Source organism: Drosophila virilis, chromosome 4 (assembly GCF_030788295.1).
Source record: "Drosophila virilis strain 15010-1051.87 chromosome 4, Dvir_AGI_RSII-ME, whole genome shotgun sequence".
Lineage (NCBI taxonomy): Eukaryota > Metazoa > Arthropoda > Insecta > Diptera > Drosophilidae > Drosophila > Drosophila virilis.
The window spans coordinates 11,252,897-11,271,561 of record NC_091546.1 but is presented as its reverse complement, the minus strand read 5'-3'; the positions used below and the strand labels follow the sequence as shown (position 1 = coordinate 11,271,561).

The window sequence follows — 18,665 nt, the reverse complement described above, 5'->3', positions numbered from 1 at the left end:
GTGTTGTATGTATTTAGACATGGCATTCTTTCTATGGAAACAATTGCATAAAATGTGAATCCTGATAGCGACAAAAAACCACAAGACAAAACACTGGCTCAGCTTGGCCTGGCCTGGTCTTGTCGGGTCCAGTGGTCTAGACTGGTCCCATGTGGCGTTGATGCTGGCCTCCGTTTCTGCAAAACTTATGAGACAAGAAACTTAAAGAGCAGCAACTGCTTAGGAACAAATCACCATAAAGTCAAGTTCTATAGCTGCACAAAAAGATTGCTTTATGGCAGCAGAAATGCATTATGTCTGTTTTTTATACCCTGAACCCATTAAAAATGGGTATAAGGGTATATTGTATTTGTGCAAAATCCAAATGTATGTAACAGGCAGAAGGAAGCAATTTCGACCCCATAAAGTATATATATTCTTGATCAGCATCAATAGCCGAGTCGATCTAGCAATGTCCGTCCGTCCGTCCGTTTGTATGAACGCAAGGATCTCAGAACATATAAGAGATATAGACTTGCAATTTTAATGTAGGTGCTCCTAGTGCCTGCGCAGATAACTAACTCCGTTTACAAGCAATCGATAAAAATCGTTATCGATATCCTGTTTTTTGGGCAATTTTGATAAATAATAACAGCTAGAGTCACAAAACATGATATGTTGCTTCTAAAATAGAATATGTATATGCATTTGATGTTGGAAGAAGAGGCTTCAGGGTATCCCCTAGTCGGGAGCTCCCGACTAGAACCTCTTACTTGTTTTATTTAATTCAGCGCAAGAGAATACATTCAGGACTGAACTATTAACTATGCAGCACAAAATATACAATGAGAACTGCATAGAAAGGCGCAAGTGGTAGAAATTTAAAAATTGTATTTGCTAATTAGTCCATCCATTTAGTACAGCTTGTTTTGTGGCTTGTCAAAGCGATTTGTGAACATTATCAGCTAGTTTCTAAACACTATGCAATTCATTTGCCCAACCCAAACCGAATTATTGGGTTGTTGTGCGGGTTAAAGTCAAACAAAGTTCAAGTATGGGCCACCTGGAACAGCCCGCCCCGCACAACGCTTGGCACACACATTAAAGAAAGACGGAAAGAGGTGAAAGATAGCGAAAAAACAGACCAATCGATAATAATCGGCAAACAAGTTTCATAGTTTGACCGACGCGTCGCAACTCTCAAGACATAATCCCTGGGCGCATTGTGCATGGCCAGGCTATAACGGAACCGAACAAAACGCTAATTGTGCACGCCTCTAGAACATGACGCAAATCAAAAGAAATAGCCATGGGCCATGGCCCAAACAACAAACTGTACAAACTATACAGATATCAATATTTAGGCATCTACGACTACGAGGCGATGGCGGCAATGAGATTGCACAAAACGCTGGCGTTTAATTGGGTAATTGGCTCAAGTACCGTACGTATTACCACCACCACCGAGCATCCAAATTGAAATACTCGCACATGGCTCAAAACAAAAACGGGGAGTGGGCCTCGGACTTGAACTGGCCCGCAAACGTAATACCAACCAAATTGCAAGTGTACATCAGTCGAGGAGGGGAGTGCGGGCGGCTTTTATATAGCGGGGTGTTAGCTGTGCTTATGAATTGACGGCTGTTTGGGTCAGGCTGGCATCAAGAAATAGAATAGAATGGGTAAGTCGGGAAGACTTTGACTGCGCGCAGCTCGTGACTGGCCAACCAGTTACGACAAAGACTCTTCCCAGTTCCCATGTTGGCAAAACTGGGCGGCAGCTCTAGGCTCGAACTGCACTCTGCCGTCTCTATAATGCAGCAGGCCCCCAAAACTATAAATGTATAGATATATATAGTATATATGTGTGTGTATAGAGAAAAGTAACTGTTACTCGCCAGTCAAGCAACTCGTTTGCGTCTTCTTTCTATTTTGCTGAATATATGCAACGCCAGAAAAGCCTTCAAGCCAAAATAAACTAGGAGAGAGGTAAGAAAAGTCACCTGGAAGTGTGCATACTCTACAAGTTACTTGGACAATTAAATGGCCGATATAATAATATATAAAAAAAAACAGCCCCAAATATAATTATAACTTTTTACAATCAATATATAGAATAATCAATAATAATACATATCTCTATAAAACTATTTCTGTTGACTGACAGAATTATATTGGAGACTTTTGTTCTTTTTGCTGTATGATAATAAAATATAGAAATCCTAAGTTGTATATAGATTAAAATTATGTATTATATATGTTGGAATTATTGTTGTACATATGATTTTTACCCTATTAACTGTTGCCAAAACCATTAGAAAGTGAAGAGATGCCACAATAAAAAAAGAGTATTAAAAGACTGGTTCGCTCTTGAGTGTTGTGAGGCCTTAAAGTGGCAAAGCAATTGAGCAAGTGAACTTGTGTGCGTGTGTGTGTGTGTGTGTGTGTTTGAGTGCATAGACAACTTGGCTATGCCTGAGTTTGACTTGGAATAGGAATTGGAGGCTGCTAGACCAGCCCATTCAGGTGATGCTTTAATGAGTCCTTTATCACGTCGACTCGCATGTACCATGTACGCGAGAGACTGTGGCATGGCAATGGCATAGCTATAAGAATTATGGCTTCATTGTGAGCGCACTCGGTTCCCACCATTCAAACTGAAAGGGGCGGGGTGGCAAGTGTGCGCGCGGAGTAGAGATTCAAATGCATTTTTATTCTAATTTCAAGTGCAGCCACACTTGAACCTTACAATGAATTCAAGCTTGGATTGTGTGTGGCTAACGGTCAGCAGGCGAGTGGTCAGTGGCTAACAGCAGCTGTCAATTACTGACATCTATTCATATGATACGAACAGTGTTTGCTTAGGCAACCAAAATTTAATAGAAGCAACGGTCATTGGTCTTACGCCGCACACAGCGTCTGTATTGGGCTATGGGTTGTGTGAAGTGGGGGCCAGGGGACGGGTGCTTGGAGTCGGGGTGTAAGTCACGACGCATGCAATTACATGCAGCCATAAATACAATTGCTTCAAGAATCGGCACCATATGCCAGAGAGCCAGAAAGACAATCGCAGACGCCGCTTCAGCGAGCCATGAACTTGCCTCTTGGCTGGCCATGCCAAAGCCAGGCTTATAATAGCTCTTCCAATGCCTTTCCCTGGCTGTTCTACACACACACACACACACACACACAGGGGGCAGGCAGGCTGGCAGCGCCGACAGCGTTTAGTTGATCGACACTTTTATGTTGACGTCGTGCGCGTTGTCATCGTCATCGTTGGACGCCGTCGCCGTCGTTGTCGTCATTCGTGGCAGTTCTGGTGCTGCGCCTGCCAAACCAATTGATTGATTCCATAGAACAATGCGCAATGGTCGCCGATGCGCCGCCAGCAACAGCTGCAGACTACACACACAAACTCACACACATACCCACTCATCAGATGCGCACAGTGGGGCAAGTTGCAGGAGCACAAGCTAGTGCTTATATTTCTAGAGACTTCTTTAACATTTTAAACTCTTATTAAAATGGAAATTTTGCCTTCCTTAGAGGAAAGTATTATGGGCGAACATATTTATTTTATATCAAAATATGTACAGATTTTTCACTATGCATCTTCAATTTTTTTTCTCTTCTCAATTTATATATTTCCTGATACCATTTATTAAGCTATAGAAAAAACCTTAAACGTAGAAACCTTCATATGAGCATGTAAATTTCTAATTATTTCATATAATTTATTCCCCATTTTTATCTCATTATTTCCAGCTGCTATCTATTTTTTTCCTATATATATATTAGGATTCCGCTAAAAGCCGTTTGTTAAAAAAAGGAAGTTCTGCTGGGTAAACGACTTGGGAGTAGGTTGGTTTCGTTTTGCTTTCCTGTTGCGTATGACAGGAAGTCGCCCACTGTGCCATGTTCCGCTTATTATAAATGCGTAGCAATAACACAGAGCGTGGTCACAGCCAACGAGACAGAGCCAGAGCTGGAGCTGGAGCTGGAGCTGCAGCTAGACCTAGAGCTAGATCCAAAGCCAGGCGGAGCATAAAATAAACGGCGAAGGCACTCAACCAAGTCGCAGTCAGAGTCAGAGCCAAAGTCGCTTTGCTATTGTTGTTGTTGTTGTTGTTGGCCAAGTGGAGCCATTGTTTTCAGGCAACAGGCAACAGGCAGCAGCCGTTACCACTTGCAACATTTGTTGGCGCTGCCAAGGTACCGACAAACCCATAAAAGTACGGGCGGGCCACTAAATGGAACAGGTACGACTTAGCCAGATGTTCACGCTCCAAAAAAAGCGCTATGACTTTTTTTTTTCGCCAGAACAATACCAGTAAGAGACAGATAGAATGAGGGACAGTGAAAGACAGAGAAAGAGGTAAAACAGGAGCTGGCAAGTTAGATAGCAGCATTCACTGAGTCACCGCCAGGCACAACCCACACAAAACACCATCAGCACACCTGATCGTTAGTATTTCAATTCATGGCACAATAATATTTACAGCAAATAATTGTACACACATTATTTGAACTGGGCTCATATATTTGTGCTGTGACTTTGTCGTTCCACAGTTGGTGGACCTTGCAACTCTCTGTGATCTGGGTGTCTGGTAAATAATTGCAAAGCTTAATTGACCAGCAAAGAAACGCTTCATTATATTGAAACAATTTGGTGCCAACTGGACGCCATTTATTTGGCCTGACAAAGTACACAGATGTTGTAATACCCTGTAGTCGACACGAAATGTTGTCAAGAGAAGTTGGATAATCATGGAATACTATAAAGGACTTGATGTATTCGAACTATTTTATCGCTTTCTATGTCAAAAGATTTTTCCATCTCTTGCTGGGAGTTTCTTTGAGTTTGCAACTTTGTAGAGAAAGACACATTCGTGAAATTAAGTTCAAACAAGAATGATCTTAGGTTGGATTTCAAATTGAAGTTGTTAAAATTCATGGCCTGCAGCTATTCATAAGCTACACTGTCCTACAGTTTTTCTGATAACTAAATAGCTTGAAGACAATTTGGGCCATGGCTTCTAGTGCTTAAGTCCTTATCTATGTAATAGATATGAAAGCCAAACACGAGACCTGCACACACATGACACTTCAAATTGTTAGCATATATGTTTTGTCGAAATATTTGGATAACGTGTACTTGAGATTAGATCTGGAATCTTTCGGAATATAAAGTAGAACTTGTAAGGTTCACTTTAACTAGTATGTAATTAGTTTTATTTTAAATAGAGTAGTGTCTATTTAATTTATTGTATAAGTAGACAAGTAACATGGGTAATCAAAGGCAATTAAATAATTTACAAATTCCTACCAATTGAGAGTAGTCTATAACAAATGTTTAGATCGGTTTAGCAATAATATATTTGACGTATGATACTGCATGCCTGGTTTCGTTTCTAATAGGTAAAACGTCGCAATATATAGAATAAATTCAGGAACCACTCTAAAGCGATCTAAGCTATCTTTGGCAACTTCCTGGTTAACTAATTGCGCCAGACCCATTTATCTATCAGCTTATATTCATTTAAGAGTAAATCTTATAGATATGGTCATAGCCCTATGACCATTTTAATTACTTAATTTCGAGTTTTGTTTGATTTCGTGTGCCCAGCCCCATTTTGGGAATCTTTAGCGTTTCGCCAACACATGCCTAACCCAATTTAAAAGAGCTGTCAAATGTGTAGAAAAGTAATCCTATTTTGTTGCTTGAATCCCTCTCAAATGTCGAATTGTCGCCGCTGCGGGTCATAAGTTTACCAAAAGGGGCCGCGCCCAAAAATCAACTGAAAACCCATAAACCAATTACAAAACTCCCCGCACAATGTCTATATGTCTGTCAGTCAGTCAATGCAATGCTTTATTGGTTTATTGTAAATTGAACTACAAATAGCACAAACTACGAGCGCTACAAATGCCATTTAAGGCAATGGACCCAGAGACAAGCCCTTTTTCAACCGGGTGCTTCGTGTCTGAAGGTTTACGCATGCACTCGAGTGCGGTGAGGCGCATCTGAAGGGGGCCTGTTTTAATTTATGCCCTTGCAGGGGCACTTAACATTTTGCCATTAAGCGTGGCATTAAAAAAAGGAACTTGGCCAATAACAAAATGGTAATATAGTTTAGTTCAAAATGATAAATTGTTCGTCTGCTTGATAATTGTCTTTATTGTTAAAAGTTTAAATCGATCAAATCTGCATATTTGTCAATATATTAATTAGTTTGACCTCGATTCAGCAACTTTTTCTATTTAAGAGTATTTAAGATGGTTTTCACAATTCCACATATTGTGGAAAATAAATGGAAGTCTCTGAAATTATGGAAAGTCTAAATCGCTGCCAAAGGTCCAGTTTATTTCATTCGCATCTTCTTTGTTTTTATGCCCACGTTTTAAGTTTGCTTTATCTAATTTTTGACGTATCTTTAGAAAATATAGTTAGTAGTTAGTGTATGCGATATTCGACACCCGTAAGCAATCCGTTCTGTATAATTCTCTATCATTTTAGCTGTCTTTTAGCGACACCCACCCAATGAATACGGCATCGGGCTACGACATTTGGGCGACCTTAGCTGCTGACTGCTGATGGTGGCTGGTTGGCAACCGCAAAGGCAACTTCCTGGTAACAGCTTCCACATATCAAGCTGCCAGGCAGACAGTTAGTCAGTCAGTCAGTTAGTTAGTCAGCCAGGCAGGCAGGCAGGCAGGCAGGCAGGCAGTCTAGCAGTTAGGCAGGCAGTTAGTCTGATCACGAGCCAATCCGGAAAAGCAGGAGACGCGACTCGAAGGCAGCTTTTAAAGCGGTTTGCTGATGAAGACTTCTGCGGTTAGTAGACTGCCAGTAATTTGTTAGGCTAGTAAGTATTATAAACATGCATAAGTGCATATCTCTTTTCTATATGTCTGTCTGTGATGCCGTCAACCACATTACCACTGGCTGATCATCAATATTTTGCATCATAATGTGCAAATCTAGTCACATGATATGTATGTAGATGCCATAAGTTCCGCATTAGGCGCGCTCTCGTCTCGATTTTGTCATTTTCGTCGTTATGCGATTGCATAAGCTGCCCCAAGTAACGAGTACTTAAGTCATGTATTTGACAGCGCTTTGGCCCAAAACCTAAAGGCAAAGGTCAAACTTGTTTAAGTGCACTTTAGCGGAAAATGTCACTGCACACGCTGGCACTCAAAAAACTTGCGAGTTCCATGAGTTAGCTTAGTCCCCCCTCCAAATGATTTTTCCACTCAATTTCAATTGTTGTTGCTAAAATAAACGCTAAGTGAATCGCACCCAACAAAGTCGGGCCGTTCCGAAAATGAAATGAAAATTTGCGCATTGCGGTCGTTTTTTTTTTTGCATTTCACTTCTGGGTGGGGGAAAGCAACCCCACAAAATAGTCAAAACAAAAATAACAACTAAATTTATGATAATTGCAGAAATATTTATCAATTTAAGCTTGTGGTGGACACAGTTCTAAACCCTCGCACTGCAATTGTTGCTGTCGGGGTTGAAATGTGTGGAATAAGAAACAACATACAAATTCCTACAAGTCTTAAAGTTTAACTGTCAAATAAAGAGTTTGGCAAATACGAAAATGTTTCTAAGCAAATTGCGAAAGTAGCGTTTAAGGTCGAGGTATTTAAGAAACAATTTTCCAGCAATATAATTGCAAATGAGTTTCCTGAATGTAAAATAAATCATTAGCATTAAGCTCATATTACCTTAAAAGTAATAAAAATCTCTTAGCTAACTTATAATAATACACTACACATATAAAGTGGACGCTATATATCGTGTATCCGTATTGTATTAAATGAATTTATGTCCAGCTCATCATATCTGTATATAAAATTCCCAAAGAGTTCTAGTGCTCCTCTCCAAGTCTGACTGCAGCCTATTTGAGGGTATTCCCCAAAATGGCCAACAAAATGGATCTCTTACTGCATTTTGTGACTCCCATGAAATAATAACAATTTACAACTGTGAACAACTTATGTTATCAAATGCATTTAGGTATGCTTATGCACTTAGCCCATAGGTTAAAGGCGGCGCATTTATAATTCCCAAATGGTTCTAGTGCCGCTTGCCATATGAGACTACAGACTACTTAAAGCTTTACCAAATAGCGTGACAAAATGCTAGAAAATTAAAAAAAAAAAAAACTCAAAATTTTAGCAGGCCATAAAACAAAATGGGCAACTACAGCTGCCAAGGCATAATGTGTGAAAGTGTTGTTGTTGTGGGCATTGTTGATAGTTGTTGGCGATGCAAGCCAACAATTTTACGGTAATTTACACAGACGCTACGGCCGGACCCGTTCCGTTCCATGCGTTCCCTTTGGCCAGGCCGAAGTGCGAAAGTGTTTTGGAGAGCCCACAAAGAATGCATTTGGGCTGATGTTTCCCACCGTCGCCCAAAAGGCACTCAGAGGAAATGCGCAGGCGCAGAGAATTCACATGATGATCGTTAGTAGATGTTGTTGTAGCTGTTGCTGTTGTTGTTGCTAGTTTTTGGGGGCAGGCATGAATTGGTAGGTAATTAAAACTACTCGCAACTGCAACAGCTAAGGCAACACCGCGGCTGCATTTACCACAAACAAAAGCAGCCGCTGCTGCTGCCTCCGGACGCTGAAGTTCGTAACATGGAAGCGCGAGTTTCTCTACGCCTTCATTTTAATGTATCTTTTAGTTAGCTTCAGTTGTTGTTGTTGTTGTTGCTGGTTTTCAATTAAGTATTGCTGTTGTTGTAATGGGTGTGTGTTGTTGTTTCTGTATGCATGTGAGAAATATGCAGCCTACTCAATGGAGGTCGTTCGTTATTCTCCCTGCTTAGCATAAGGCAATTCCATTGTTTTGTAACATGTGAGAAAACCTCGGCATTCTTGGAGTACCTTCCAATTCTTGTAATTATAAGAATTAAATGAGCTTATGTGCGTGTGTATGTGTGTGTGTGTGTGTCAGGGGCCTATTAGAAGTGGGTAAGAAAATTGTAACAAACGTAGGTCATTTTCCGTATAAGGGTTCCTATAATAAGTATGTGGGTAGCAGAGAAAAAGGCCAATCATAATATTATTTCTAGCGAACAATAGTATGATGTGTAATTAGAGCTCGTGCATTGTATTGAAATACATGTACTTGGGTTAATTTAAAAAAGCCAAATCTTAAACTAGAATTGAATTATTATCCGGCCTTTTATTTTGCAAGCTGTATGCAACATTAACAACAAATTGAGAAAAATAAATCTATCAAAACTTGTAAATGTAAAAAATAAAAAACTCTAGATAAAGGGTATGCATATATAGTATTTATATCTATGACTATTTAAAAATGAAGAAACTAGTATGTATATCAAAATAACAATATTATTGTTACTACAACTTCTTGACTAATCAGTTAATTTGATTGATTTGTTTAAAATTAAAAAAAAAAAACAGGCACATTTATTTATCAGATCTATTGCCCCACATGTCTCAGCTATTTAAATAACTATCTGATATTACCATAAATCATTAAAACTTAATTAAAACTCGAAGCGGAACCTTAAAAGAAAAAAAACCAACGTACTGCCCACCAAGACCAAAGTGAGCTCATTTATGGAGATTTAACGAGCCATAATTCTAATCTGTAATCGGTAAGCACTTGGAAAGTCGAATTGTCTGTGGTTTTAGTGGTTTGGTGGTGACACACGTGAAAGATTTCAAACTCTTAACGGGCCATAAAAACGAGCGAAATAAAAATAAAGGTAAAAATGCTTTGAGACTCACCTTTCTGTGCGAGGAGACGAGCGGCGTGTGCGGATTGTTATTGTCAAAGGCTGTAAACAAAAACGAAAATGGCATTATTAAAAATCGGTTAAGGCTGATCAAATTGACAGCCATAAAAAGGCGCCCATATGAATATCATAACATCAACTTAGGTACAGTTATAGCGCATTTAACAATTAATTAATAAATATATAAATCGATAAATGTCGTTTACGATCAAATTGCAATTAAGCTCTAAATTGTTTACCTTTCCAATTGCAGTTTTTTCTTCTCCTTTGCTTAAATATGCAAACTGTTTGAATTCCGTCTGCCTGTCTGTCGATCTGTCCCGCCGTCTTTCTCTCTGTTTCACTGTCTGTTTCTCTGTGCTTTACACTTCCGCACTTGATTGGCCAAACCCAAGCAGGCAAAAATTGTAACAAAAATAACTACATAAAACTCGAAACGGGTTCAGCAATCATAAACATGTTGTGCAAACAGACGGACATGCCCGCTGCTGAGTTGTGGTGTGCGCTTTAACAGGGTGGGGTGGGGCGTGGTGGGGCTGGCGTGGGGTGGGGCACCTGACATGACCAACAGCACCTCAACGGAAACATACAAGAATGCTCCAAGCACACATGCATAACTTCTAGATACTCTTTTACCCAGCCTCAAGAGGTTTAATCAAAGCAATAATCAATCGATAGTTCGAAATATCGATTGCAAACAGTTTCGATAGCCTTATCGACATTCTTTTACATCGAACAATTTTCATTTAAAGTAGGACTCGAATCCCTGACTTGTATAAGCGTAAACAACAAGAATCCGGGCTTGAGACCCAGTCTAATCTATAAGTTACATACAATGCCTTAGCCGTAATAGTCGCAGGTCATAATAGCCAGAACTCTAAAGTTCAATCTGAAAGATTCAAAGAATTGCGTTTTTCTTTCTATTATATACCCATTTATGATTTGATAGAAACAGGGTATGCATATTGTCAATGAGCCGGCGTCAGTTGTATCATATGTAAGTTATACATAATATTGCAGACACATGTATAAGTATCTCTGCTATAACTCAATCCACAACGTGGTTTGGCATTTTGCTTAACAATTAAATGCAATTTTTTTATTAAAACCTGCACAAATTAAGTTGACTCAGCGATTGAATGTCCAAGTTGATCCGGTTGGTTGGGTTCGATTCGGTGCGGTACGGTTCGGTTCGCTTGGGGCTAGAGGGTGCCCATGGTGTTGCTGACCGGCCGGCTTTTGATTACAGAGCAAGATAAACCTCAGACTGACCACAGACCGGACGAACTCCATGGCTCGGCAATTTCGTTTAAAGTTTATTAAGCGTGACTGACATTTGTGAATTGCATTTGTAATTGCTACGCCCAAAACATGCAATAAATAAGTCACAAAATCAAAAACAAGTCCACAACAAAAACTTCCGATATTTGACGCTTGAATACGCTTGCACATCTAATAAATGTAGATTCGAGCTTTGTATACAATACACGTTGATGATTACATCTGAGAATTTTACTCAAATAGTGTACCCAAATATATATCTTAAGTGTTCAATATAGAACAAATAAATAAATATATAAAGAATCTAAGCATCAACTTTAACTTCAACTGCAATTTTAATAGGTTAATTCCAGCTCAATTGTTCTATAGAAGATAGAAGATCATTTTATTTCTTAAGCCAACATTTATCGATTTCGAAAAGAGTAGGAGTTATAATAAAATGTAGATAATTTGGTGTTTATGCTCCTATGATGATCTCCTAATATGTGCTTTGTCGCAAAATTATTTAGAATAAATTATGCCACAGCTGTGATAAGGCTGAAGTTGATTTAATATATTTACCCAAGAAGATGTTACTTGTTACATGCCGACTTGATAATATAACCTTTAGCCTATTTTGAATGAATGCAGTGTATACAAAGAACGTACTATCGTATCTAAACTGCCCAAGCCCTATGTAAAGCTAATATGAACCGTTTTTCATTATTCGTACGTTTCCGACTAAGAAACTGATCTCTTAATGAAAAAACTAGTTTGCTCCCCGGAAAAGTGTGTAAAATAAAGTAATGCTTGTTTGGATCTGGTGATTTAACGCCATTAAATTTAGCAGTGTGTGTGATCTAAGCCCTTTTTTTGTGTTCCGTTGCGGATACAACTTTGAACTTACAGGTCTGGCTGGGGTTGGGGTTGGGATCAGGCGGCAGGGAGAACACTTTGCAGTTTTTTGGGTACAAAAGATGAGCTCAGCATGATATCATAATGCCGTCCGTTGTCCATCACTTTCGCAGGAAATGAGTTAACACAATAGTATATAAAGGTAGGCAGGGTCAAAAAAAAAATAATAAAGATAAAAGAAGAGCAGCAGCCGCAGCTGACTCCCGAGTTGGGGCACATAAAAATTCCGTGGATGCATGGAACATGCCGCGACTTTATAATTAAATGAAAAAAAATGGTGTTTTTTTTTTTTTTTTTTTGATGTCTGTTGGTTCCACTTAATAATTAATTGACATTTAGCAAAGAATTTCAAATGAATGAAAGATGTTTGGCCATTTGCCGATTCTCAGCTGTCGAAATTTGCGTACATTGAAATTTATTAGTGGGTGATTTATGAGGCAGCCGTTACGCCTGGGTCTCAGGCCTGGGAACATGTGCTCAACGCATTGTTTTGAGGAATTTTGGACGTTAGGATTTGAAAGTTCATAACGCTGAACGGATTAGTCAGGCACATGTGTGAAAAATTATGGCAAGCTGCCGAAATTATTTGAGATATGCGCGCAATTATCGTAGATTTCGCTTGGTTGAATTTGCTGATGGATCAGCGCGCCGAAAGAGTTCAGTTCGTTTGTCTGGGGATTATCATAGCTTCTGGCATGGATTAAATGGATTAGCCTTGAAGTGAGCCACAAATTGAGACTTTAAAGAGTTGTCTGGCACGCATCCTACTATACAAACGTTGTTCCCAAGTTTTAAGATAAAAGATATTATAATTTTAGAAAACATTTCTTGTTGGCAAATAGATAATCTTCTAATTGCACTTTGCTTCCTTTTCTTAGCGGAAAGAGAGCAAATTGTTGTTATAGATTAGATCAACAAATTTGTGATTTCCTGAGATGTTCTTCTGATTTTTTTAAAACTTTTTTAGGTTTTTTGCGCATACGTTAGGCATAAAATTCTTATCGATTATGACTCATAAATGCGTCAATTGTTTAATTTCTAATTGGTGATCAACATTGGCGCACTCACCTACATATACATACAGTACTTAGGAATCGGTCAGACATTATCTTTACTTTTTATTTACACAAAATATATTGTCATTGTAAAGGTTCCCTGTATATAATAACAGAATGTAAAGTTAATGTGTATTTCTATTACAGCAACAGAAACTTTTCGCAGCAATATAAAACGTAAAGCTGGCATTGTCTGTGTTTTACCTTGAACTCGAGACTTGTTAGATTTGTAAACAATAAGCTTAGAATGTATCTATCAATCTTTCAAAAAAAAACGTTCTTCTTTCCTAATAGGTATCTGTTCAATATATAAATATAGAGTGAAAGTGCCTTTCCTATACTAAAAAGTATCTCAAGTTACGCTTACAGGGTGTCTAAAAGTCATGGATATTAACATTTCATATTTCTAATTGTTTTTTTTTGCCAGAGTTTTGGCCTTTGAACACTTGGTGAAATACCGGCACACATTAGCGAGCTGAGTGATAAGATTAGCTCGCCAAAGTGGCTGCGTGGACAAGGCGAAAGACACTTTGGTGAGTGGGTTGCATAAATGGGCAATGGGAAAATGCAGCACAGAGTGAATTGTGAGACTGAATCGGCGAGACGGGCAATACTTTCCTCGCGCCACCTGCCACCTGCCAAATCCAATTAATAATTATTATAATAATAAGTTGTTAATAAAAAGCATTTGCGTCTGCTGTTGACTTTCAATTGTGGCCCCTTTGGCGCCCGACCTCGCCCCCGCATCAGAGTTCAATAGAAAAGTATAAAACATTTTCATGCTTATCTGACGCTTTTTCTTGTTGTTTTTGTTTATATTTTTTTTTTGCCTTTTGCTCATTTTCGTAATAAAGTTTTGTGCACGTTGTTGGCTTTTTGTCTGATGTTTTTGTTTTAGTTGCTGCTGTTTGACCAAGTGGCCTCATGGCAATTTACTTTCTAATGTCATGAAAGTCATGTGCAAGTCAACTTCATTTCTTCGCTATTTATTTATATATATATATATATTTCTTGTATATATATTATTTTCTTAAGCACAGCAAAAAGTTAATTTTATTTAATGACTAAACTTTTTACCCACGCTGCCGGCCAGCAATTGATAAATAATCCTCGCGCACAATACGCGTAATCTATGCATATTTTGGTCATATATTTTTTACAGTTTTTTTCTTTCTTTAAATTGGTGACGGCTTTTGAAAGATAATAATCTTTTGTTTTTTTTTTTTTTTGTTGTTTTTATATAGCCCCAAGGGTAATAAACAAAAGCAAGAAATAAACACTGGAGGCTCTGATAATAACAATTATCCTAACTCAGTTGAGCGTTGAGTGTTGCAATTGCTAGGCTAGTTTTAATGGTAACTAATTAACTGCAATTTGCATTACAACAGCGCCAAAATAAAGGCTTATTAATCAAATGCGTTGAGAGGGTTGCCCCTCGAAAACCATATGGGAGTGACCTTTAGGCGCTGCTTTATTTACAATTAGCCGCCTGCCGGCGTTTACTTTCAATTATAAATTAATTAATAATCTTTAATGATTCGCTGCAGTTGTTTAGCTTCATTGTTAATCATGAGGAAATGATAGATAGTCTGGTGATTAACTTAATTGCGCGCGGGGTATTTGGAATGATCATTAAACTAATTTCAGATAATTAGTCGAACAGTTGTGTAAATTTAATAGAATTACAAAAGTTAAGGAAAATTGTTGAAAAACTGAAATTGAATTAATTGCAATATAATGATTTTTCATGCTTAAGTAATAAAACAGTGTAAATATATTTTAACCTAACTAAGCGTAACTTAACAGTAAGCATGTTAATAACACTCGTTTTGCTAACATTCTGCTATATTCCTTAATTACTGTTAATATAACTGCTAACTGTGGTGCTGTTAAGTGGCTCTCAAAAAAAGCACTACAGGATTAATGAAACTATTATATAGAACTTGCTGGTACTGTGTTAAAGGACGTGCACGATTTACTTTCTTTCGTTGGATTAATTACCAGACAGTCATTCTCTTGAATTTGTAAGCATTTTGATTAAAGGCTTGCAAGATTTACTGTCTTTAGTTCACTTTGAAGCATTTTCAATAATCCGTTAAATTAGTTAAGCGGCAAAGAAAACAATGTGAATCTACTTCTAACTTCAATAACTGTCATGGGAATTCTCTTAAACAGCTTTCATCAACACGCAACTACTTGATTTACACTTAACAGAGACATTCGGATGCACTGTTAAGTGACAGTAAGACATAACATAACAGCATTAGATAGCGGAACAATCTTAATGCAAGTCACACTTAACATTATTCTAGTTGCTTGGCGCATTTGAACTTCGTGGCGAACAATTTAGCATGACTTTATGATTTTGACACAATTACAAGGCTAGTGGGGCGTGGCAGGTGCAGCCGCAAATCGTTTAGCTGCGCAGGCGCCATGCAAAAATTATTGTAACTGAAACTCTCGCTTTCTTTCCACGGCAACGACAACGCCTCGTTGCCTTGATGACTGTGAAATTAGACAGCGGCCGTGTCGGGGGCGGCGACGGGTGCTATTCATATTGTATCTGTTATCAGAGGTGGCTGACTTACTGACTAAACGACCAACTGAACGACTGGCTGACTGAATGACTGCGGCTGCTGCTGCCTCTTTCACTTTGCGCTGAAATTACAATATAAATTTATATGCACAATATACGAGTTATATCTCGATGTGTGTGTGTGTGTGTGTGTGTATATGCATATTTATATACAGAAACAATCTTTAATCAGCATTTACGCTTTCATCTTTCACATTTTTCAAAGACAGCGACGCGCGCGTCTTGAGTGAAAAACAACACCAACAACAACACGGACGAACCTGTTGTTGTTGTTGTTGTCGTGGTTGTGCGCATGCGCAGCTGCTGTTTGTGGATGAAATATTTTAATTTCTTTAGCAAATTTACATAGTTGGCATATTTAACAAATTCACAAATTTACGAATTTGTATTGTCCATTTGTCTAATTCAATTTGGGAATTGGCCGCCCATCAATATTTATGTCTTTTGATTTTTTACAAAAGACGAAAGCAAAAGTGACACTTCAAGCATTTAACTCGGGCAGGAGACGCCCTTTGTTGGTTTCTCGAAAAATAAAAAACGAAAAACATTATTATGCAATCCACAATAGAGCCTAAGGCTGAAGAATGGCAGCGGTTTTGTGGTTTGGAATGTTATTCACATTGATTACAAGTTGATTGGCTTAGGCTTTGGGGTTAGCAGGGAATTGTCTGCGCCACAGTGTGGTCACACTGAAAATGGGCCACACAATTTAGTGAATGGCATGTGTGTGTGTGTGTGTGTGTGTGTGTGTGCGTGTGAGCGTGTGTGGGGATTGTGTGGGATTTGTTGGGAAACTTCGAAATAATGTGCAGGCATATGCTAAATATGGTTATTATTATAATAACAAGCCAAGATATATGTACAAATAGAGCAACAAACTAGGCAATCTCTAGAAAAAAGAGATATAACAGTTTAACAGATAATCTTGCTGAAGAAATTAGATCAACGAAGATTGAAGATTGCTTCGGGATCGAATATGGATTGGAAATTGAAAATTTAGCTGAAAACTTAAACTGGAGTTAAGAGTTTATATTATATTGCGTATATCATAAGCTGATTAAGCCAATATTTTTTTCTATTACTTATAGTATCGTTTATTATTAAAGGCATATTAATAAAAATCCTAGTCAGAATACTAACAAAAATATTAATGGGTAAGTCCCATGTAGTTTAAAATGTATTATACACCTATAAAACGGACCACGTACTGCTTATGTACAATACAAAACTCTCAAGTGCATAAACGTTCCTATTGTTGATGTAGTCGACACACTTACCGAGTGCTTCTATATAAAAAGTATATATTCCCATAGCCTATAGACTTTCGAGACGATAAGATAGGGTACGGCTGGAAAGAAAGGCGCATTTCTTGGCATGGCCTTTGCCATTTTTCGATTGTGTATAATTTCATCAAAATTTATTTATAAATTAAAGCGTATTTTGTAGTAAAAATGCGCAGCCTTGACTGTGAATGAGGCATCTTAAGAAATAGGTGCTTTCAGGGTCGCTTCAGCCGCCTCTCGAGAGCAATTCGTGGAGACTCAACACACGCACACACACTCGCATGCAACAAGTGTCATCGAATAATAGAGCTCAGAAATACCGTTGTGAACAATATTTAGATTATCTTATGATTTATGTGGTAGACGCACTTTCAAAATCACATAACAAACTGCACACACATTTTCCAGCAAAATATTTTGTTTGTTACCAAAGCAAAAGAAAAAAAAAAACAAATAAAATGAATAAAATGTTAAAAAATTTCAAAATGCAGTTTGGGTGCTTTTACAGACTCTGCACAGGTGGACAAGTTTGGCGACGCCAGAAATAAATTAACAAAAAAAAACTTTATATATAAATAGAGTGCTCTAGTCGACGGGAGATACCCTGGACGGTTTAAGGAGTTGACTTAAGATTTCTGGCCGCCTACCTGATAGGTATTATCAATATTGTTATTATCATGATTATTATTATTATTATTATTGTTATTATAATTATCATTATTTTTATCATTTGTAATATAAGTTTTTTTTTTTAATATTATTATTATAGCTATCATTACCATTACCATTATCATAATAATTATTATTATTATCATTATTAATAACATTATTTGGTGTAATAATCTTTGTCGATATCAACATCTATTGAGTTCGTAGAAACGGAGCAAGTTATCGATAATTTCAAAGAAATTTAATATATTAGGGCCATATGGGGCTGACTTTAAAATTAAAATCTCTAGGTCTTCCAGTTCACAAGATCGAAGAGCCCGTAACCACCCTGTTGTATAATTTTAATGGGTATAAAAAGACCTGCTCTGTCTGTGGCTTGCGGTCTTTTTCACATAAGTGGAGCATATGGAACGTAAAATTTGGTTCAGGTTCAGTGGTCGTCATGCGTTGCGCTTATGTCATTATGACGACAAAGCCGAAAAAAATAACACCAAATTATTATATTAATTTTTTGACCGTTTTCCAACTAGAGCAGCAACCACAAAGAAGACAACAATTTGTTTTGTGGTGCCTCTTTTTCTTTTTTTTTTTTTTGTTTTATTTTTAGGTCTATGGAAAATCACGTGGCAAATGCTTCAGGTGAGGTCCACGGCGACAAGTCACGACGACAATATAAATTATTACAGCAAGTTCATAATAAATGCATATAATGTGGGTTTTGTTGTGCTGCCAAATGACCTGCCTTTGATCGCATGGCCAACTAATCTGATCTGTGGCTCATATATTTTCGGTTTACATGTGTCCAAGTTCCCGGAAAACGTAAGCAGCGCACAGATTACAACAGTTGCGAAATATGACACATAAGGTTGGGAAATGTTTCCGATTGGGAATGGGCATAGAAATTCGAAAACTATTCAGAAACCTGATCAAATATGAACACGTATTTCATATATATAATATAGTACTGCATGAATTCGAGAGCAGAAAACTAATTTATTTCATACTCACATAAAGTGAAACAAGAATCAAACGAACTGAAACACAAGAACCGCAGATAACTTCCAAAATAGTATGGCGTGAGATACGAAATTCTTTTTTAAAATATGTACGACATTCCATCATAA

General features: G+C 37.9%; 1 protein-coding gene across 3 annotated transcripts in view; it reads right to left on the bottom strand.

Moving 5' to 3' along the window:
- The window catches only part of spir (spire type actin nucleation factor), a 62,605-nt gene that overhangs the window by 37,460 nt on the left and 6,480 nt on the right, over positions 1-18,665 (bottom strand). For all 3 annotated transcript variants that reach the window (XM_070209084.1, XM_002052108.4, XM_015173269.3), the window contains exon 2: positions 9,756-9,805. In XM_070209084.1, coding sequence (XP_070065185.1) covers positions 9,756-9,805 — 50 coding nt within the window. The remainder of the gene's footprint in view (positions 1-9,755; positions 9,806-18,665) is intronic.